At 40.7% G+C, this 22,484-nt stretch overlaps 1 protein-coding gene across 1 annotated transcript in view; it reads right to left on the bottom strand.

Moving 5' to 3' along the window:
- Window positions 1-20,793, bottom strand: part of LOC306747396 (bromodomain adjacent to zinc finger domain protein 2B-like) — a gene marked incomplete at its 5' end in the record, with an annotated part of 22,142 nt that extends 1,349 nt beyond the window's left edge. The window contains 36 exons of the mRNA XM_079230456.1: window positions 10-153; window positions 262-551; window positions 713-859; window positions 1,186-1,318; window positions 1,566-1,771; window positions 1,951-2,105; window positions 2,265-2,420; window positions 2,577-2,865; window positions 3,122-3,780; window positions 3,870-4,014; window positions 4,110-4,172; window positions 4,282-4,516; window positions 4,636-4,710; window positions 5,178-5,401; window positions 6,147-6,401; window positions 6,913-7,053; window positions 7,267-7,332; window positions 8,323-8,355; window positions 8,627-8,671; window positions 8,986-9,051; window positions 9,878-9,943; window positions 10,244-10,305; window positions 10,389-10,481; window positions 10,992-11,199; window positions 11,570-11,671; window positions 11,842-11,950; window positions 12,981-13,041; window positions 13,889-14,185; window positions 14,337-14,997; window positions 15,637-15,793; window positions 16,214-16,503; window positions 16,814-17,026; window positions 17,126-17,310; window positions 17,522-17,653; window positions 18,201-18,386; window positions 20,634-20,793. Of these exons, the coding sequence (XP_079086582.1) occupies window positions 10-153; window positions 262-551; window positions 713-859; window positions 1,186-1,318; window positions 1,566-1,771; window positions 1,951-2,105; window positions 2,265-2,420; window positions 2,577-2,865; window positions 3,122-3,780; window positions 3,870-4,014; window positions 4,110-4,172; window positions 4,282-4,516; window positions 4,636-4,710; window positions 5,178-5,401; window positions 6,147-6,401; window positions 6,913-7,053; window positions 7,267-7,332; window positions 8,323-8,355; window positions 8,627-8,671; window positions 8,986-9,051; window positions 9,878-9,943; window positions 10,244-10,305; window positions 10,389-10,481; window positions 10,992-11,199; window positions 11,570-11,671; window positions 11,842-11,950; window positions 12,981-13,041; window positions 13,889-14,185; window positions 14,337-14,997; window positions 15,637-15,793; window positions 16,214-16,503; window positions 16,814-17,026; window positions 17,126-17,310; window positions 17,522-17,653; window positions 18,201-18,386; window positions 20,634-20,793 (6,509 nt within the window). The remainder of the gene's footprint in view (window positions 1-9; window positions 154-261; window positions 552-712; window positions 860-1,185; window positions 1,319-1,565; window positions 1,772-1,950; window positions 2,106-2,264; window positions 2,421-2,576; window positions 2,866-3,121; window positions 3,781-3,869; window positions 4,015-4,109; window positions 4,173-4,281; window positions 4,517-4,635; window positions 4,711-5,177; window positions 5,402-6,146; window positions 6,402-6,912; window positions 7,054-7,266; window positions 7,333-8,322; window positions 8,356-8,626; window positions 8,672-8,985; window positions 9,052-9,877; window positions 9,944-10,243; window positions 10,306-10,388; window positions 10,482-10,991; window positions 11,200-11,569; window positions 11,672-11,841; window positions 11,951-12,980; window positions 13,042-13,888; window positions 14,186-14,336; window positions 14,998-15,636; window positions 15,794-16,213; window positions 16,504-16,813; window positions 17,027-17,125; window positions 17,311-17,521; window positions 17,654-18,200; window positions 18,387-20,633) is intronic.
- Between the last annotated feature and the right edge of the window lie 1,691 nt (window positions 20,794-22,484).

Below are 22,484 nucleotides of genomic sequence, written 5' to 3' on the forward strand. Positions count from 1 at the left end.
CACACATACTGGTTGTTAGTGAGCTTTTCTCTGATGGTGGAGAAGTCCATGGGCTTTTTGATGACCTTCCTGTATCCAGGGACAACTTTCTGGTTGACGGGCGTGAGGAAGGGCCAAGCGTCCTGTTGGGCCTCCAGCTCATCCAGCAGCACCCTGGAGAGAACAAGTGAAAATAACATTTTATATCATTTCAACTGACTGTCAAATGTTCATAACTTCCAGAGGAGAATGAAAAGAGGTAAAGTAAATGCTCATGCGTACCGGCACATCGACAGCCCATTTGTGTTGCTATCTTTGGTCGTTTTGGCTTTTTTTGCACAGGAGACGGGGCTGCCATTCCTGGCCTGGGAGCAGGGGGGGCTCTCGTCTCCTTTCCTCTTTTTTAACTCCTTGGTACCTTTATTTGGCACGCTGTTGCTGCTGGCAGCCTCTTCTTTGATGAGCTCTCCTACCACAGATGGCTTACCGTTTCGTTTTACCTCACTGCCTTTCTTCCCTCCTCCAGCTGTTCGGCTCCGTTGCTTCCTACTCCAGGGGGATTGACCACTCCCCTGAATGACAAAACACACAGGAGACCGGTGAAGAGACACACAAACCATATCATAATCAAATCAATTAACTGGATGGGTACATGTGATACATCTACGTTAATTTCTTTAATCATTTTATCTACTATAACAGTGGAATAAACAATCAGGGCATGCTGGTGTACCTTTGCTACACAAGTGGGACAAAACCAGTCGCCGTCAGGTACTGTAGTGATCTTGGGTTTCTGGCAGTAAGTGTGGCAGCCTTTGTCACAGCCGTCACAGAGTAAGAGCAGTTCTTCATTATCTCCCTTTTGACAGAGCTGGCAGTGCTGGAAACAACAAAGTGTCGATACACTACTATGAAAACTATAGTTATTAATGCATTTCATTGCGGCAGGCACATTGAATGATGTTGATTTGTTACAGATTGTAATCGGATATGTTTGCTGCACCGTAATGATGGATTGTACATCGATGCTGCGAACACACTTATTCTTTCTTTTTTACTTTTTGCCTAATAACAACGCCGCTTTGCAGATTTATTGTGTTATCTTTGATTGCTTTCAGGAGGTTTATGTACTTAAAAAAATAAAATAATCAATAAACCAGTAATTTATACAATCTGTGATTATGGGAGAGAGAGTGTGTCACTAACCACTTTCATGATGGATCGTTCCCAGGCAATGGATTTCTGCAGCTGGTGAATGCAGAGTGACAGCTGGGCTGAGCTGCGGACTTCACCGAGGGCTTTACGCCACAACCTCATCCCCGGTGCCGCCTCCTCCTCACTGTTTTGAGATCACAGAAAGTGAGACTTTAGCATAACTGTACAGCAACCACATATACAGTCTGCAACATTATCAAACTGAATGATAGAAGCCATTAACCCTAGTTTCAGAAGCAGTGCATTGAGTCTGTGTGGGATGAACCTTCCCTTCACCATCACCACTAGAGGATGGTGTGGTGCAGGTACAGTGACTTTATCCAGTCTGATCTGAAAGGTTGGATTTAGAGGGTCTTCTTCTCTCCAAGTACCTTCGCTCGATGTTCCTCTCCAGCTCTGCCAGCCTGATGACAGCTATATCAAGGGGATTATCGGGCCGTCGCACCCCCGTGCCAGGGAGGTCCTCCTGGCTGGTTTCTCTCTGTCCTTTCTTCTCTGGAGCAGGGGAAGCAAACAGCTTGTGCTCATGGTAGACCAGATCCTCCCTCTCCGACTGGGGCTCGGGATACATCCAACCCTGAGCAAGACATGGTTACATTTGATGACACAGTAATTACCACCAAGACAAAGTGAGGACACTGGTCAAGGACAAGCATACATTGGATAATTACTCATGAAAATGAATTTTAATAATTATAATTATCATCGACATGATCTGTATGTAGATGAAAGACTATGATGCTCATTTGCACATACCTTGACCTGCAGGCTGGCAGATATGACCTTCCTCTCCAGACCCTCGACTTGCTGCAGCAGGCTGATGTCCACCTCCATGGCCTGCTCCTCAACACACCAACCCTCCACCGTCTCCTCACTCAACTCCCCCTTCTCCAGCTCCGACACATCAATCGCTACCACCACAGATACAAAACAGAAATTACAAACTACCGTCTACTACAAGCACATTTATTATATTCAATGTAAATCCACCAAATGCCAATAATATTATTTATATCACTGCATGTCTGCTGACTCTTAACGTAAAGAGAGCAGGGGAAATGTGAACTAACCGTCTTTGCTATTAGCACAGAGCTGGTTTCTATACTCCATATGTTTTTGGATCTGTTTCTGCAGGGCCTTCTCTCTGATGCCTCGGCTATGGAAGGCCTTGACCAGACTGTGCAGTTCCTCCATGTCTGCCACCCTCCACCAACCACAAAGCATCTCTGCCAACACACACGCATACACAATTTTAAAACTTGTCACAACATTTTTTAATTTTCAGCAACATAGAGAAGTTGTATAACTGAGTGACCGTCTGTCTGGGCAGTAAATACTCCGGCATATTCGACTCGGGCATACTGGCAGTGAGTCATTCTTACCCTCAGGGATGGGCTGAGGACTAGGGTAGTCCTGGGTCTTAGCCACTTCCACAGCAGGGGATGAGGAACACTCAGACTTGTCACTCTGTCGCTCTGGGGTCTCACTCTTGTTGACAGAGTTGTTGTTTGCCAGAAAGAAGACCTTTTTGTCATCACCCTCTGCATATTGGGAGGCCAGATCCAGTAGTGGGGGTAGAGAAGCACCAGAGAAGGGCATGCTGGGACATGTTGCTGCGCTGGACACATCGCACCACGTCAGCCTGCTTTGATGAATGCCGGACTTTACTTGCTGAGGGGACAAGTACACACACATTTTAAATTACGATCAAGCTTTACTTCCACATGCATTTTTTTTTTTTTTATATATATATATATATATATATATATATATATATATATATATATATATATATATATATATATATATATATATATATATATATATATATATATATATAAGACAATACAGTGGTAGCACTCCTTGTGTTCTAAAAAAGCACAGCGAGATCTGAAATAATTGTGACAGATTATTGCTATCAACCAACCTGAGAGACAGAAGGGTGAACGTTATTGATCCCAGCAGGAGCAGTGGAACCAGCTAGGGGATTAGGAGAGGATGGGGATTTGGTGCTGATGCTCTGTAGTGGAGAGGAGGAGTCTGTAGGGCTGGAGCCTGAGGTGAACAAGGACTCGTCACAAGGAGAGCGAGGCAAGAGGCTAAACCACTGGTTGCTCTTTTCCAACAGTATCTTGGAGAGCTGGTCCTCATGAAAGATAGACTGAGGGCTGCAGGTTATCCAGGGACTGCTGAGCTGGGGGGCACTAAGCAGAGACGGCACTGAAGTATCTGATTTATCTATCAGTCCCTGCTGATTAGTGGCTGTCTGAGAGGTAGGATATGAGGAATGAGATGCAGTGGTAGGGACAATAGCAGAAAGACTGTCGTGAGAATTGATGTCTGAATCTTGAGCCATTTTGGCTACTTCAAGGAGTTTGCTGAGCTTTGAGAAGGAGCCGGGTTTCTGGAGGAACAGATTGAGGCTGTCCTTGTCCTGCTGGCCCTCTGGTGTGGTTGCATCGCTGTCTGTGCTCTGTGCTGGGCTGGAGACCACTAGCTTCTTTGTCTCTTCCTGCAGTTCTTCTTTTACCCGGATCACCGCGGAAGTCCTCTGTCTTTTCCTCTCGTTCTCCGCCTCTTTATAACCTGAATAACATGAAAAGGTAAATTCAGCACAAAATAAATGATATCATGTGGTGGTGAACAGAATCTGAGCTCTCAGTTTTGGTCTGCACCTTCACAGCTCTCCATGCCCTCCACAAAGACGCCACTGCACTGTGGAAGGACCCAGTAACGTCTCTTGTAGCGGTCCTGTCCAACCGTCATGGAGCGCAGTGAGTGAGACGAGTCAAATAACTTCTGTCTGATCTGACTCTGATGCTAGAGAGAAAGAGAGTACAGCAGGTTGAACTAAGCGGTATTGAATTACTTGATGTGCTGAGAAAAAAAAAATAGTCTCATCGAGTTTAATCTACCTTGTATGTTTTCTCTATCTGTTTCTCCAGCTCCTCCATGCTGGCTGAGTGTACACTGTCGTCCTGGATGAAAAAATCTCATTAGCACGAGGCGAGCGGACCGGCTGACATTTATATAACAAACACTGATTTAAGGCGCTGGCTCCAGTAAAAGCATCATGCTGTCACTGACCTCCTCTTCACATATCTCTGCTTTCTTTCCCTTCCTCCCCCCCAATTCTTCTTCGTCATCGTCGTCGTCCTCTCCTTGGTCTTCACTGGTGTCGTCCTCGTCCTCTTCCTCCTCACTGTCCCCTTCTTTCCTCTTGCATTTGTTTCTGGCAGTGGGGATGACAAAGGTGTGGCTGTCCTCTCCCCCCACATTGCTGTCCCTTTTCCCGGCCTTCTTGGCATGGATGCTCCTCAGTCTTTGAAGACAAACATGGACGGTAAGCTTGTAGAGTGCACACTTGTGAAATTCTGAGATTATTTCAGCATCACCATCTCATAGTCTTTGAATAGCAGCTGCGATGATGCATATACTCACTTGCGAAGTTTTCCCTCGACTACCCACTTATCCTTCCTCAGGTTGGTAATGTGATCTATGTTTCTGTCGATCTCACTGTAAAGTATCAGACGAGATTCACACAAATGTTTCCGTGACCTTTTTTTGCATTATAAATGAGCATGATGTTTTTGCGCCACACTGCTGTGTGCAGCAGATGTGTTTCAAAGTGTTAATAGTACTACTGAAAGATGTATGACATTACAGTTTGATGCAACATTGTGAAACTGTCCATCAGACCTCAATTTATCTCATTCATTTTGGTACTTCTGTTATTTCTATTAAACCAATGACTCAATGAATAAAACAAGCCAATACTTTCCACTCTCAGACACAGAGATTTAACATGTTTGCTTCAGACACATATAGTAAGATAAACTTTTTTTGTACAGATGTAGAATGCCCAGGAATTATCTTAGTGTTAGTTTAGTTCATTAACATTACTGGACTACAAAACGTAGTTTTATTTGATAAATTGCTAAATCAAAGAAAAATCAACGGTCAGAAGGAGGGAGGACTCTCACCTGATCACAGCCTTACTGCAGCAGAGCTCATTAACTAGGAATGCTAGCATGGAGGCCTTCTGTGAAGGGCTGTGGGCCTGAAACGCCTTGGTCCTGAGGCTGAGGGCCAGAGCAGCCAGCTCCGTCTGCTCACAGTGACACTCCATGTAGATCCGCAGGATCTCAGACACGTTGTCTCGGTTGATCCCCACATTAGTCAGGTGGTCCCCCAAGGCGGTCTTATTCTGATAGAAATAGGGTGTTTAAAAAAAAAGGAGTTTGGTGGTGTTAAACAAACCAGAATATCTTTTGATATACTGTAACCCATGAGAGCAGGGCACAGGTGACAGGTAGAACGCAATGAAAAGCACTATCCTTCTAAGCAATTTTCATTTTGTAAAGTAAGTAACGCTAAGTGCTTATGTGACCGCTGGGATGCGTCTCAGACACATTTAGGATCTTCGGATATTATGAAACATGATATTTTAGTTGACAGTCTGGCACATCTTACTAAATGTACACAGCCTGGAACAGCCTTTTAATACAAGGAGCTGTAATAATGCATTGTAATGTAAAAACATGATGCCACCCTATGGCACAGCATGGACAAATGGCTTTGGGGAATGCATTCAAACTTTGACTGAAAGTGTATCTGTTTACTAACAGTACTGATAACTCTTAACATCTGGAAGAGACAGTCTACTGTCAATAGTTCCTCATGTAAATCATCCTATATTGTCACATCAGTTGGTTATTTATTAAATATCTCAAATAAAATAATATAGAACTCTACTTTTAAGAAAATTGCAACTAGAGCCTCGATCATTATAGAGGCAGGGAAAATCCATAGTTGAAGCAGTAAAAATAAATATTTGTACAATAGTTAAGTCTGAATCAATACATTATATGGGAAAATAGCAGGTGTGTGCTTGTTTCTTTATGCATGTGTGCACATACAGTACAATTTGCAATTCAACAACAAACTCTCACCTTGTGACCTGCAGGTATACCAGGATCACACACCACTGCGGAGAGCATGTTCACCAGCAGGTCCTGCACCTTGCCCATACTGTCCCCAGTGTTGAGCAACCCCTCTTGAAGGTCACTTAGGTTAAGCATGATTGGATTCATGTCTAGCCTCAGGACCTTCCCAAAGCTGCGCAGAAACTGCAGCACCATCAGGCATTCAGAGAAGGTACTACCCGGTAAGACCAGACCAGGGATCTGGGACAACTCTGGAAGTGGCTGTAGAGTAATACAAACCAGATTTAAAAAGTGAAATGCGTAATATTTATCATCTCTTCTCACAGTGCGGATGTTTTTTCCGACTCGTTTGTCTGTCAGGTCTTGTAAAATAAATCTACTGAATGAAGTCCAGAATGTTTTGATTACAAGTAGCAGATCAGTAATACTTTAGTTAGTGTTATGGCATCAGTAGCCACTTGGTGGCAGTAGTTTAACCTAAACCTGCTTTCCTTTTAATCTATTCCAGATGCTTTCAGTGATATTGCACATCTATTTTGGTAGATCTGAAAGTGAAACAATGAAACCATAAATTTGTCAAAGAGCATTTCTAATCTTCATGCCTATAGCTCCTACAGTGATTATACTGATTGATTTCCATGTCAAAAAATCCCCTTGCTGTCGGAAAATCCAATCTTTTCCGCACATACCTATTCCATAGATGGAGACAATTCATGCTGACACACATGGACTCTCACTCTCATCTGCCAGCAGCGCCACAGTGTGTGAATACCTTATGATCTGCTAAACACATGTCTTCATTTGGTTTCTTCAGCTCCTTTGCTTTTTCAAGTTCCAGTCTTCTGAGCTCCAGTTTCCTCTCCTTGTTCAACCGTTTCTCGTCCTTCTTCTCTTTCTTCAGACGCTCTTTCTCCTACAGCCAATAACAAGTATTATTGACAATGCTGTAGGCTGTTGTGCCCAGAATTACAGAGGGTGGAAAACACAAACTATGACCTCAATTACCACACTGTTGAATTAAAAAAACATTACGAAGGGAGAGAAAACAAAATTAAACCGTGTCGCAGTACACAGGAGTGGGGATGACTAGAAACAAGGAGATGTGAGCAGATCAGGTGTTACCCACCTCTGCCTTCTTACGGGCCTCCACAGCCTTCATGAGCATCATGTGCTGCCTGCGTCTTTCCCTCTCCTGGGAAAGCACACACACACAGTTTCTTTTCTATTCACAGTTCATATTATTTTTTGAAGGGAAAATGGCACATATATGCAATACGCAGTATGAACACCTACTACATGCACAGTAGAAGAAGAAACACAGATCACCATTTGTCACAATCGTCACACAATTCAAATGTAGTGCACATTGCACTGCAGTTAAAGTGTAAAAACCACAAAACGGGTAAACCAAATGGAACACAATGACCGACGAAAAGCTACGTAGTGATGCACACACAAAGCACAAGTTAGAAACAGCCATTATTAATCTGAACATGTCGGCAAGAAGAGGTTTAGACATACAAGCTGCAAATATTAAGTGTTAAAGTGACAAGCAAAGCATATCATTTATAATAAACGTATGAAAATTAGCGTAAGAAAACTATTCTGGAGATTAAATCCAAATGATTGATTCTATATGTATTGTATAACTCTTTACTGTGAAAACGTACGGTTAGAGTCCATCTATGCTGTCATTGCCTCATGTAATGATGCAAATGAACAACCAAGATAAAACATTATAATCTAAAATAAGAAAAAACAAGTATTTGTTTCCATTAAGTCAGAGATGAAAATCACTGGCAAAAAGTGTATATGGATTTTTCTCAGGTGCTAGAATAGATTAGAAATTTGGCTCACACGCTTTAGAGTAAAATGATGTTGAGCACCTACATTTATTCAATCCAAAACACAGACAATGTAATAGGAATTTGGTATTCCTTTAGGCTATCACAGTGCTTTGCACGCTGTTATATTTTCTGCTTCTAATCGTATTGGCCAGATAATGGATGCATTTTCTTTGAGAGACAAATAGTGCAGACATATGGAGTGCACTGCTTTGGAAAAGCCATGCAGGAGGATGTAGTATGACTGCAGCCAATGCTACACTTTTCTATGCTTTGATGGCAACCATTTATCACAACACGTTCACAATAGGTTGTTAAATGTACAGAAACAAACATACCCATACCATATCTAGTCTATGTCTCTCCAACTCCTGGTAGAAAGAGTTTGCAAAGTATTAAGAAATAGAAAATCACACAAGAAAATAAATGCCAGAAAAATTCAAACTATAGTAAACTCAAATAAAAATACACCCATGAAAACCTCAAAGCATAATTTGATAAGATACATTGTACAAACAAAATCCATTAGGCTACGGAAAATTATCTTTAGTTAGAGACCATTTCCAAGATATTCAGTTTAAACACAGAGTAAAAATGGCTTTGGTATAACTTGGTCTTGATAATAAAAAATAAAACAAATACCTGGTGCTTCAGTATGACAGCTTGGAGCCTTCGTATCTCCTTCTCCTTTGACAAAAAATACATAGTAATTAAAATAAAACATATACACAAAAAATTACATAATTATAAAAGTCGTATACATACTTTATTGAACAACATCATGCTAAAGTTCCAGGCTCCTAGATTTCATTGGTTGAAAACATTTCACAGAACACAAGGAAATTATCAAACCTCTTTTTATCCATGATTAATAACTAAGGAAAGGAAAATCTTGTTTGCACTGACGAGCAGCTCAATGGAGTAAAAACATCATACTGCAGACAAGCAAGGGAAAAAGAATGAGAGTCATCTGAACGAGGGAGCACGCTAAACTGGCGCACCTTGTTTCGCTTCTCAGCCTCCATTATTTTGGCATTGGCTGCTTCTTCTTTCTTCTTTCTTTTTACCTGTACATAAGGAGAAACAATAGCTTTATTTAAAACACAGAAGGGTTTTGAATAAACACACATTTGATTGGGGCAAAAAACTCTGATTCATGCAAATGTAGTTAAGATAAGTGGAAATAATAAAAAGACTATGAAAAATATCTTAAATGTATTAAATACATATCAATCTGGTTTGAAAAAACTAATAGAGTTATGTTCTTAATATTATGTACATGTGCAGTTTCTTTTTTTCAATCTGTTAACACAGTCAATGGAACATATTCCACAGAAAGCTAAATAGTCTCACTAGGTTCACTGATCAAGTCACATCTAACATATTGAAATCTTGTGCAATGAGATGATTATGTCCTCCCATTACAGTGAAAGACAAAATGGTTGCAGTTATTATGAAACACCAGCAGGCAGTGAGAATAAATTAAGCAAAATTCTATCAGTAATTACAGCCACAACGAAATCCTGTTAAGAGCTGCTTGCCAAGCGTGTCAACTAAAATTTGATTTATAAAAGCTAAAATATTTCACAGCTGCTATTAGTGAGAGAATGCAAAATAGGTATTTCACCTAGCCATGGTAAACTCTGGGCCACCTCTTACTTAATGAAATACTGTATTTTGTATTAAGCTCCATCACGGTCTGAGGAGATTTTCATATTCAATGGCACTTTTTCCAAAAACCAATTAGGCATTAGTCACATGTACTCACTGGATGTGACTAAAAGTGGGGCCACATAATTTAGGAATAGCCTTTGGTTGGGTTTTTAAAAAAATCCTATCAACAGCAGAAAGGAAGTGTTTTAGAATGTTTCTGCAATAACTTTCAGGACGAACCTCGAGAATGTGCTGTGCACGGAGTTCTTTCTCCATACGAATTTGCTGAATGCGCTTGATCTTCTCCTGGTAAAAGGATGAGGGCAAGATCAAATGAATTAACTGTTAAGTCATGCATGTCATAGAGTGGCGGAGGGGGTTAGGGAGGTGAAGAAGTACAGTGGGTCTTTGCAGACGAGAAATGTGCAACATTTAGAAGGATAGCAACTTCCTTGTAGAATTTTAAAAGCAATTTGACTGTGCTTAAAACCTTTTCTTCTTTTTCATACCTTGGAGCACACAACCTGCATATGAACAGAGCAGCTGCAGATGGTTATGACGCTTTGCATGGAAAATTAAACAATGCATGCAAAGGAAAGCCCTTACTTGCTGTTTAACAATCTTCATCTGTTCCCTCTTTTTCCGTCTCTCCTCTGCAGCCATTATTGCTGGAAGACAGACAAATTAGGCTAGTACACAGCATTATGATGCAAGTGTTGAAGAGGAGTGTGACTTGTCGTTATGTGTTTACCTTGCTGCTTCCTTGCCTCTTTGGCTGCTTGTGCCATGGCCTGCTTCTCAAGTTTCCTCATCATTTTGATCTGAGCTGCCTGTCGAGCTATTTCTGCAACATAATGAAATATGTTACTGAAATCAGACCCTATTAAAAATGTAAAGGAAAAAGTGACCCGCAGATACTCTTACAATTCCCCAAATCCCTCTGAACAACCTCCAAAGAAAGTGCCATGAGTGTTTGCAACAAGAGACTATGTTTATGTGCAATAATGACTTTGTGGCCTATTAAGAAATCCATATTGCTGTCTGTGATTCTAGAAAGAACCCATTGCAGCTTGATTTTAAGGATACGACGACAAAACATTCATCACTGATCTTTTAGATTGTCGGAAATGGTTCTGCTATTAACCTCAACATAAACCAATACACTCCTTTGAAGCTTAGCTGGAGATATAATGAAGGGATCACTTTATCACCAGGTGCCTTAATATCCTTACAAAAAGGCAAATGCCCCAAACAACAATAAATGATACAATACATAGCCAATAGTTGTTTGTGTTTATTGGTTGATTTTCTCTTGACCAGGTGCTGCTGACAGTTTTCTGAGATGTTAACTGACCTTGAGCCTCCAGTTTGCGTAGCAGCTTCGCATCACTGACATCTTGGAAGTTATTTTCATCAATATTAAGAGGATGGCTCTTCCACCGGCTAGCCCCAGTGACATCTATCGACTGCCGCTCAGATTGTGCGCAACGGCTGCGCCTTCCATCCATCGCTATGATACTGGGAGCGATCTCCTCCTCTGCCAGCAAGAACCACTGTAAACCCTGGGTTATCAGACGGAGAAGAAAGACATTAAAACGCACAAACCAAACACAAATAGCTTGACTGATGATCTACCCAATGCTTTAATGTATGGATGTTGTACTTAAAGCAGCGTTGAGGCTGTGTAGGTAGTACACAACATGCCTCAGAAGGCATCATGCATTTGGACAACAGCAGTACTACAGTAGTCTTCATGTTTAAAACATATTTTAAATAACTTTTTCATTTCATATAATAAAATATATTACATTCCATTATACATTATTTTACTTTCCCATCTCTAATTTAATCACATATTTGTTCACAATCAATGTTGACGTCCATTAGCGATGAAACTAAATATCGAACACAACAAGAAGTGGAAACATTTACCTCTGGTCCTTCTCTGGCTTCATAGAAGTCACCAACTTGAATTTTTGTACTGAAGCTGAAATTATCTCGTGAGATTTCAGTTATTCCATTCCGAAGTAAGTACTGCAGACAAATGAATAATGCATATTAATTAAAGAAGTACATTTTAGCCATATTGACTAGTAGCTTTTAAGCCTTACGTGATTGCATATGCGCTCTGCATCGAGCATATGCAATCATGTAAGGCTTAAAAGCTACTTTCAATAAGATAAAGCTGAACATCGTAGGTTTACCTTCATAACATCAGGATATTGACGAAGCTTCTTCCCACATGGAGCAAAGTAAGCAACCTCTCCTTGGAAACGACCCGCCACAGCCCTGACACGGGTCTCTCTGTGCCACCTGAAAAACACAGAAATTGCCAAAAATAGCACATACACTACCATATAGTTAAAACAATTAAAGACTGATCACTCTAGTGTCAATATTGGGACAGATACAGTGCACATCATCCTCTCGTTCACAACAGAAAGCAAATAAAGAGGGACACAATGTAAATGCTGTTGTACAGCGGTGTAGTCTGTGGCCTTGTCGCCCTCTGACCCTCCCGTAATCACACTCCTAAATATTCGTGCACCAAGTGGGGCTACCCCTCAGTTCCCATGAGCTCTGCTGGAGAGCAGCCATGGCTTCTACACAAGTCATGTGGACTGTTATCCCACACAGAGAAGGGGTTAATATACAGACTTATGGCCTCTGTTTCCTGTGAACCTGCTGATGAAAAACATCCCTAGAAGATGAAAGGCGCTCTGATCCAAGGCGGCAGAATTTGTGGGCAGGGGCCTACTAATGTTGCATGTCTGTGTTGAGGCTGGATGCAATTAACCCCTTGATGCTGAAGTGCTGGGCCTCATTTCATTTCCTGCCTACTGCTCAAGACGGGAGTTTTTAAAAGGCCCTAAAAGGATGTTTTTTTGTGGTCTACTCCTACAATGTTCTCAAATTAGGAACTCTACTGGTCCTTTTTACAGTAACATTTACAGTATAGTGATATGTGTGATAGTGATATGACCCAACTATAGATGATAAAGTCCCAAGAACAGTACTTGTTAGAGAATGAAGCGCTTCGTATTCTTTTTTTATTACAGGTGTGAATGCGTTCACACTGAAAGTTTCTCGATCAAAAATGTTTCCAATGTTGCAAACCCGGATATATGATAATATTTGCTGTGGATGATCATGTGTCTTAGACTGGTCCTCAAAGACCGTAGTTAACCTTTTAGGAAAGGTCACTCGTCAGCCTTCAGTGAGCTGACATTTTACTACAACACCAATTGCATAAACACAAACAATTCAGGAAGTATAACAGTAAGGACAAATGGAACATGGTCAGACTGTCAAACCTTTGTGTTTCTTTTGTACAGTAGCTCACCCAAACTCAAGAGGCAACCGCAGAACTCTCTCATCAGTTACTCTCCTCCTCTTTCCTGATCCTAGAAAACAGGAGAAATGACTCAGCGCTTTTTGCACCTCCAGGAGGACGTGAGCAAATCCCCAATCTGCCATGTTTACAGATATATCCACTTCACAAAACAAGGAGAGGAGGGGGACCTTATTGCAAATACAAAACATCAAACAAAAGGAGACCCTGTTGTACATTCATTTATTGTGGATAGTGTTTTCTATATTAAATGGCAAACGTCACATTACTTCACTTAAATGACCATGCAGTTCAGTGGAATTTGTTAGCTCAGTTCACAACAACAATGCCCTGATATGCATGGACATCAACATCAAATATTAGAAGAACAATATTCAGACCTTTTGACACATAAGATAAGTTTAAAAGACAGAAAGAGAGCTTGCACAGCAACACGCCTCACCACTGTCATGACTAGTATTGATAATTTGAAATAGAGTTAAATTCTGTATTTTATAAATGTTTATTTTAGGTCTTTGAGAGTAATTCACGGCATACACTCTTATATTACTATTATTAAATGCAAAAGGAAATTAATACTTTTCCATTAAAGCAAGTCAGAATCCAGCTCTGTTAGTAGCATAACATGCTTAGTGACTCATCCAATATCAGATGTTTAAAGCACAATAAAGCAAAAGCTGCATCAAAACAATGGCACAAACAATTTCTTCCAGAGATCATTTTAACCTGGAACTATTGAGAGAATTTTCAACTGATGGATTGGATAGTCTAAATAAGCAAAGTGAGAGAAGAAAAAATAAATATCATGCAGACTTTTGTCATGATCCTACTCTGAATCACACATTAAAAGCATCTCATTGAATTATAAACTGAAGCCGTCTTGTAGGTTGATTTGTTACCTGGCTGTGGGGTATAGGTGAAGGACGGCGATATGGTGCTGTGGTTACTCAGCGCCCCAGAGCTAGTCACTGTGTTGGGGGTCAGTAGGCTACTAGGTGAACTTTGAGGCTTGATGGTCTGCAGGTTGAGCACCGAGCAGTTGGCTGAGAGGTTTGAGGACGACTTGTGAGAAGACAAGGATGCTTTAGCGAGTTTCAGGGGAGTCTTTTCTGCTTCGCTGTCTGCTTCTGTCTCACTGTGCTTCTTAATATCATCCTCAGAGCCATCAGAGTCGCTATCCAGATTGCTCTCCGACTCTACAGGGGATACCAGTGTGACACAGAAAAGAAAAAAAAGATATCCTAATTAGAATTCTGCTCACAACCAAACCTCATCCGACATCTTATATCTGCAATAACATGTTGTCAATGGCATATATTTATTCAAATAAGGTCTGTTTAGTCTAACCTGATAGGCTACTGCCAGAATCTTCATCCTCAATATCATCTTCATTGTCTTCTTCATCATCGTCAAAGTCATCTCCTAAAGAGTCGTCTGAGTCCCTGCTGCTGTGGATATCAGACTCACTGCCTCTGACCAAGTCTACAGGTGGACAGGATGCGTTGGTTTTAGCGAGGCTCTTTCCTGCATGCAGAGACTTGGGAGTGTTAGTCTTCCTCGGTCTGTGAGCAAGACCTGACGGGACTGAAGATTTAAGTGGGGAAGCAGAGCTGCCGGACATCTCCTTAGTGCATGTGCTCAGGTTGATGGGCATGAGAGAGGGAGGGCTGGTGGCTCCCAGGAGGGGCGTGCTACTTGGGGTGCTACTTGGGGTGCTACTTGGGGTGCTGCCATGGGTGCTGCTTTGGCTGCGGGGTTTAGTAATGAGGGCCAAAGGGGCATCCTGAACTGCATTGTGGATCACTCCATTAAGGTGGTGCTTCAGGAACAGATTGGTGTCATTGCTGTGTGGGAGGGACAGTAAATGACTGCTGAACGTATCTGATGAATGTTTATGCTGTGCCAGCAACGATGAAGAGGATGCTGCATTTTTGTAACTTTTATACCAGTTCTGGCTTTTAGGTCGCAGAGAGAAAGCTTGCTTCACGGAGTCCTTGGAGTGGAGGGTCTTTATAAGTAAAAATGAAAAAGTGAAAGAAACAAAAAGGGGAAAAAAGGAAGTAATTACACAAACTGTCACTCACATTCCATTACTGTGGGCTGTGAATGAAGGAATTCAAGGTGTAATAAGAGACAGGGACAATGAAGAGCAGGCTCGAGCCTGTCAACTACAGGAAAGAAAAAAAGGCTGCTGTGGAAAATATTTTCAAATTGTTTGGCTTAGTGCCATTGTGCGACTCCGGCTGTCATCTTGTATTTGTTGCCATTGTCATACTCAAATCAAAAGCCTGTGTTTAATGTACCACCATCATATGAATTAAATCCCTCTTGTTACAGACTGCTACATTTTCCTTCCTTTTCAAAATAGTGACAATAACTGAGTCCTAAAAAGAGACAGATTTCTCAACTCCTGATAACAAACATCCCAAAGCGTAAAAGAGCTAATTGCTTGTCAATTTTGTGAAGTATTCCCAATAGAGCTAAATGCATTGTCACTTCTCGTCATGTTGCGGTCAGACACACATGGAGTATAATAAAAGCCCTGATTTCATTACAGTAATTTGTTTATTCGTACTGTGGGCAGAATTTGGATAACAAAATATAAACTGCAGTTTCAATGCAACAAGGAATAACAAATATAACTCACCTGTTTCAATTTAAAACTCTTCAAGTGTAACAATCTTTGATCCTGAAGGTTCCCACTGCTCTCCTTCATGCCATCAGCCAGCTGGGTGTGCTTCAGAGAGGGCATCAGGAATTTGGGTTTCTGTGGAGGCTTCTGAGATGCTAACAGGGTTGGGAGTCTGGGTGAAGAAGAGAGGGAGAAAGGCTTTGGTGAAGAACACAGAGACAGAAGCTTAAGATATAGCTTCAAGATACTTGGAAGAGACACGAGCTATATACAGCATCATGTATATAGTATCAATATATGTGTGAGCAATAAATATACCCTGTGCAATATAAACTTTATATTTACTACCTCATATGTGCAATATTTGTTTGCGATTTACTTTTACCGTTTGATTATTTATTGTACTTTTTTTTCTGCTGATGTCACTTGTTGCACTATCCACACACTGCTGTAATCCAGCAAATCCCCCTGCTGTGGGACTAAAAAAAAAGGATTGTTTTATCTTATCTTATCTTCGGTGGGATTGAAGTGCTTCTGTGAGGTGTAAGGATGTAAGTGTTTCGATGAGAAAGAGAAGGGGTTAGATGAGGACCTGGATGGCAGCAGAGAGGCTTCCCTGTGGGACGCTGCGCGGGGACTGTTGCCGCCTGCCAACCCTGTGGCCTGGATCACACTGATGTGCTGCTGGCCTTCCTCCTCTGCAGTCCCGGAGCTCTGGAGGAACAGCGCTGTGGACTGTGAGAGGCCAGCGAGATGGGAAGAGGAATGCAGGCGGTACGGGGAGGTCAAAGGAACAGTTTCACGATGACCGTCTTGAGCTGAATTTCCATCAGTAGTGCAAGGTCTCTTCTTTTTACTCTCAGAAGTGTTCTGTGTCAGCCGCTGAGTAGGAGGATGAGAAAAAGACAGCATGTCATGTCAGCTCCTACTGAGATCGCCACACAGTGGCAGCTCTGTCAGCTAGCACATACATCTAGTTTTCCACCCACCATCATGGCTATTTTTGACAAATGAACTAACGTTTACAGCACTTAACAGAGAGGAATTTGGCCTTAAAACCCTTTAAAAACGTATTTTAATCAGTCATTTTAGTACATTATTCAGAAAAGAAACTCTTAGTCAATGGTGTCTACTGATTTTAAAGCCGAGTATGCTGCTGAATAATCAAAAGATACAAGTTTGAGACACTTACCTTGACTTTCCTTTTCACTGGACTGTCTTTTTCTGAATCAGACTCGCCACTGTCATTGCTCTGATCATCATCTTCATCATTGTCGTCGTCGTCCTCCTCCAAGTCGTCGGGATCACTGCTGCTCTCCCCTCCATCACTGGAGGAGCTATCTGACAATGATCCCGATTGGCTGTCACTCATGCTGGAGGTCTCTAGTGGTCTTTTGTTGGGTTTCTAAATAATGATGAAAGTTTTTTAATGAAGTAAAATAGAAGAAAGAGTGAAGTGTGTTTGAATGCAGTTTATTGTTCACAAGTTCTGAGCATTGAATACCTTTTCTTTGGTTTTCTGGGTGATCTTCTGGTGCAGTTGGCCCAGGTTCTGGCTGTTCTTTAGACTACGACTGCTGTTGGATTTAGTTTTCTCCGTGTTTCTCTTTGTTGGAAATGAACTCGTGTTCACAGCAGAGTTCCCGGTAGGAGAAGAAGCACTCCTACCATTCACTGTTCCAATTACGCCTACAGAAACTGGAATTATGCATTTCTTTAGATGGAAACTAATGAGAGTAAGCAACACATTAGGAGGACAATAAGTACCATGATGTTAACATTCATATTTTAAAGTTATACAAAAATATGTTTCTGGAACCATTCTTTGTAGAGCCTCTGTGCTTTGCTTTAATCTAAAACAACATGTAATACCTGAGGCAGGAGCTGGCTCTTTTTGTACCTGAGGCGCGTGACTGCAAGTGAGTGGGGTTGTGGCTTTTGAAGGTTGATGCAAATACGGGATGCAGACCTAGAAGAGGAGGGAAGAAGGACCCTGCTCCGCTGGCATGTAACTCAGATGGCCGCCACCAATCTGGAAAGGGTTGCGAGATACCGTGCAGTGAGGCCCAAATAGACATTCAATCGGACATGTTCTAAGAGCATGTTTTATCAAACCTGTCAAAAGCACTAATCACAAGTTTTGCATTGACAACAAGTGAATTCCATTGGCTGTTATTTCATCCCTTTATGTTGAGGGTTGAAAAATTAAAGCAGAGGTCATCTACTAGACTAGCTGAAACGATTCATCTACTAGACACGTCGCAGCATTCTTCTGAAACGGCATCTGCTTTCTAAAACATTTACTCTGTGCTCACAATATCACTTTAAAGCATGCAATCAGACATCCTTAATAATTTTGGACATAAATGCATGTCAAAATCTTACATTTTAGTGGGGAGACAAAATAATGTAAACTTCTATTTCTGTCGCAATGGAGTTTTACATTTTACCTCTCCATTAGAATAATGATATATTCCAGGAAGACACCAAAATAATTTCCATGACGATCAAAACAATCAACTCTACATCAAATCTTCCTCTTTACTTTCATTAATAGAAAAATGCATTGTATTTCCTACCTGGAAATGCACCAAACTGGGAGTGAGCAGTCAAGGCAGACAAGCCCAGACTTCCAAGACCTCCAAACTCAGAACGTCCTAAACTTGATGGGTAGAGCCCAAAAGCTGGATGGCCGACCAAAGGAAAACCATTGGAGCTGCCAGAAATATTTGAACGTTCATCTCCAGTAACCTGGCGCAGATGGCCTGGAGAAGAAAGAACACAGTTTGAAGAATGCTTTCATTATTATCTATTGATGTTCATTCATTTTTTTGGTTAATCTAGAAAGACGATCTATCCTGATATTCTTATATATATATATATATATATATATATATATATATATATAAAAAATACACACACACACACACACACACACACACACACACACACACACACACACACACACACACACACACACACACACACACACACAAATACATTCATACATACACACGCAGTACACAACAATCAATTGAACATATCATGGTTTAATTATTCACTTTTTAAATAATCAATTGTTTTAAGGACCAAGGGCCATTAAGGACCTCTTTAGACAGGATTTCACTCATCTTCCACAAGCTGATAGTTTGACAGCTGAGATTACTTTAAAAAGCCAAGGTCATTGTTTACGTTCATTATAAAATGTTTACTTTCACAGTGATTATTTTGGGGGAGTGGCTTTGGATGAAAGCCTGAGGGAAGACCGTCAGTGTGGCCAAATTGGCGACTTTCTTGATAAGCGACTTCTGAAGCTAGTGCTGCCAGCTACTTCCATTGGAAAAGAGTTGGCAACGCTGGGCTTTTTTTTGTTGTTGGACTTTCAAAATCTAGCTTAAAAGCAAAGCCCAGTTGATTTTCTGTGTAAATGCAAAGTTAACAAGGCTAAACAGTGTGTCTTATTACTGTTGTTACATGACATTATCAGGTGTTCATCTGGGAAAATTGGCTACAATTCTTTGATTAATGTAATGATAAATTATTAGCACCATCTGGCCAATAGGCTTTAAATGTATCTAATTTGACCTGTTTATATATCAAACCCTAACCTCTTAATGTAATCTTACTTAAATGACAATTAACAGAAAAGGTTAGTGCAGATGGATTGACATGAAATTAGAGCTAGAAACCCTAAAATCACACAGGCTTAATCTTTAAGGACCTGTTAAGGTTGTAGCCTTGACTTAATACATTGCACTCCTGCTGTACAAGAACAGTGAAATATTTTACCAACTTCTTAAAAATAACCAGGTCATGCCTTTTCTCAAATGCCACTCTGGAATCCGACACTTGTTTTAACTGGGTTAAATTCACAAGGAGGGGAGGATAAACATGTTCCTTAGACACACTCACCTGAAGCATTTACAAAGCTTTTAAGAGTATGAAAGCGTGAGAACAATTGTATTCAAAGGGGTGTAACCATCTCTGGTCTTGTTGTATCTTTCTTCTACTTCCCACAGGGGATAGGACATCTCTTAAAAGAACTCAATTTACTTGATAATCATAACAGCTATGTGACTACAGAGGTGCCAATGTGCTTTAGTCTTCAATCCAAAATAAATTATCTGGGAAATTTCTGTGCACGTTTGGTGTGGGGGTTTGAAAATGAATAATTTATGAGAATGTCTCTAATGTGTTCTTCATTGTGATAGCACAGCAAGAAAAAAAGAAAAAACACTACTTTTTGGGGCATCTTATCATGAAAGAAAAAAATAATCACAAACCACAGTATGTAAATTTGCACATTATTTTGTGGTCAGGGGTAATCTGACAGCTTATGCATCACCGGCTTCTCAATGCATAATGGCTTTGACCACAATTAATATTCAGAGAAGACAAGAGGATGTTGGCGGCTGCATGCACACTGAGAGGCTGACAGACATGTCAAATCACACAGGATAAACTGGAGCTAAAGGTTGTCAAAAGACATTCACAAGGGCGTATACAAAGCTTTTTAATTGTAGGCATTCATTAATTCAACAGTCTTTCCACTCCTATCAAATTGTCAGTAACATGTTAAGACTGGGAGAAGGTGTCTTAAGCTCCCTTATTGTGGCACAATTTTAATTCAGTGTTTTCAACACAATCTAGTTGGACGTCTCTTAATTTTTTTCTCTCAAGTCGGTGTGGAAGTGTAGTTAGAAAGTGAATACTGATTGTAAAGTCAGTCGGAATGGTGCATTCAATTACATGCATTAATAGCTTGTGGATTCAAGGCTTCTTTTTGTGACACTTAAAACCATTTGAAGCACTGCACACTCAAATCTTAAGCTCCCAAAAATAATGTATCAACGTTGTCCAAAATGTGGGCAAAGATTATAGGAAATAATGACTTGAAACTAAATAACGTATCAACACAATCAACTTTACGTCAGATTTGATCTTGTGCCTTGACTTTGTGCACGTCTTTGTAGTGTGTGTGTGTATGCACGTCTGTGTGCACGTGTGCGTACCACAGGTGATGAGAGGGGAGCTGCCTGCGGGGCTCGGGGCCGGGCTGCACTTTGTGGAGGGTGTCTGGGGTGGAGCAGGGGAGGAGCTGGCTGAAGACGAGGCCATGTGAAGGGAGGACAGGGCTGATGATGGGGAGGTCAGCCGCTCGCCGAACTCCATATCTGTCAAACACAATCCAGTCAATACATAGAGATGCAAGAAAAGAAAAGATGGAGAGGAGAAAAAAAAAATACCTCATACCACACCCCCCGAGACTTAGGTTCTCTCTGACACACATCTGAATTACCGTCAAAACAAAACCGGATTTCAACCGCTGACGTCTCAATGTGTGTAACGGTCCACTATTACTACAAATCACATTGGCTGATAATGCAATGGTATTGTTTATTGTATTGTGATGGTATTAGTGCTGAAATGATTTGTTTACTAATCAAATCAACAGAAAAAAAAATATCATTATCCCTTTTTTTCTGGCATCAAATGGTCAATCAACTAATTGTATAATAACATAACATAATATACATTTTTATAACATTATAATCAACAATAACCTAGAGTTGCAGCACTAGATATATTCATTCTTGGTAATTATTTTACAAAACTCTGATGTCAAAATGAATGATTCCAAGTACATTGTAATTAAATACTAATTATGTATTGCCATGGTTTTGTTTAATTGAAAGCATAACAGTACAGACCGGAGTCTCACACACAATAAAACAAAGCTGAAACAACCACACACACACACACACACACACACACACACACACCTCTTTACAACTATTTAATGTGAAACTGTCTAATAAAGCAGGAAGCCAATATTCACTATTAGGAACACATTTTTACTCATCCTTCCACAATCTTTACATGAAGTCCATAATGATGAATAAACAGGAGCTGTAATCATAGTCTCCGCCATTTCCTCTGATGACTCTCAGACCACTGTCTTTCTTTCTCATGCCACAGAGATTCTAGTACGACGGTGCTCTATAATCAGCCCCACATTTGCTGGATTTTTTCCATTATGTATGCCACTTCACATCCCCCTGATCACAAAAGCCCACATCTGAGATCCTCTTTAACGCATGTTTCCAGGTTGTGTTTTACAGCCTGCCTTTGTTATTGTATCGTACATTACTCCACCAATTTCAAGATCTCCCTGGTGATTCTCCTCTGCACAAGAAAACAGCAGCGGCTGATTAATTTGAGGAGACAAAGCTACCATCTGAATAGCAAGTATCATCCCTCACCAGGAACAGCACTGATGAGACGTAAATGACAGGAAAGCTGCAGCCATGCTTCACTGGAAAGGCCAACATTTCCTGCGCTAGTGTGAGTTTGTGCAGAACAAAGAACAAAGGTGCTTTCATATTTATGAATCAACATTCAAAAATACAAAGTAATTTGGTGTCATTTTGACCTTGCTACATCACATTTCACCTGTCATTCAAAGATGTCAATTATGCTAATGAAAATCAAAAACCTTTTTTCCCTTCGTATTCATTAGGAATCTGTACAAATTAAATTAAATATTTAACAGGGTGGACATTTATTTGACAAGGATTAAAGATAAAATGTGTCAAATAAATTCTGCACTGCAGAGGCAGCAAGTACAGTATGCTGTGTATTTTATAAACATTTTAAATGAATTTGATGGATGTGTGTACACCATCTTGAGCTAATGAAAGCATGTGAGGTGAAAGACAAACAGCAGGATGCGGGCCCAATGAAAGCACATGCTTATATACCGGGCGGGGAACAAATTACTCTGATTGAATGAATCAAAGTCATGTCCACATATATGACTCCGATAGAATAACTCAGCGTGTCGTCTATGAGTAAAAACTTCT

Source organism: Taurulus bubalis (genome assembly GCF_910589615.1).
Source record: "Taurulus bubalis genome assembly, chromosome: 15".
NCBI lineage: Eukaryota > Metazoa > Chordata > Actinopteri > Perciformes > Cottidae > Taurulus > Taurulus bubalis.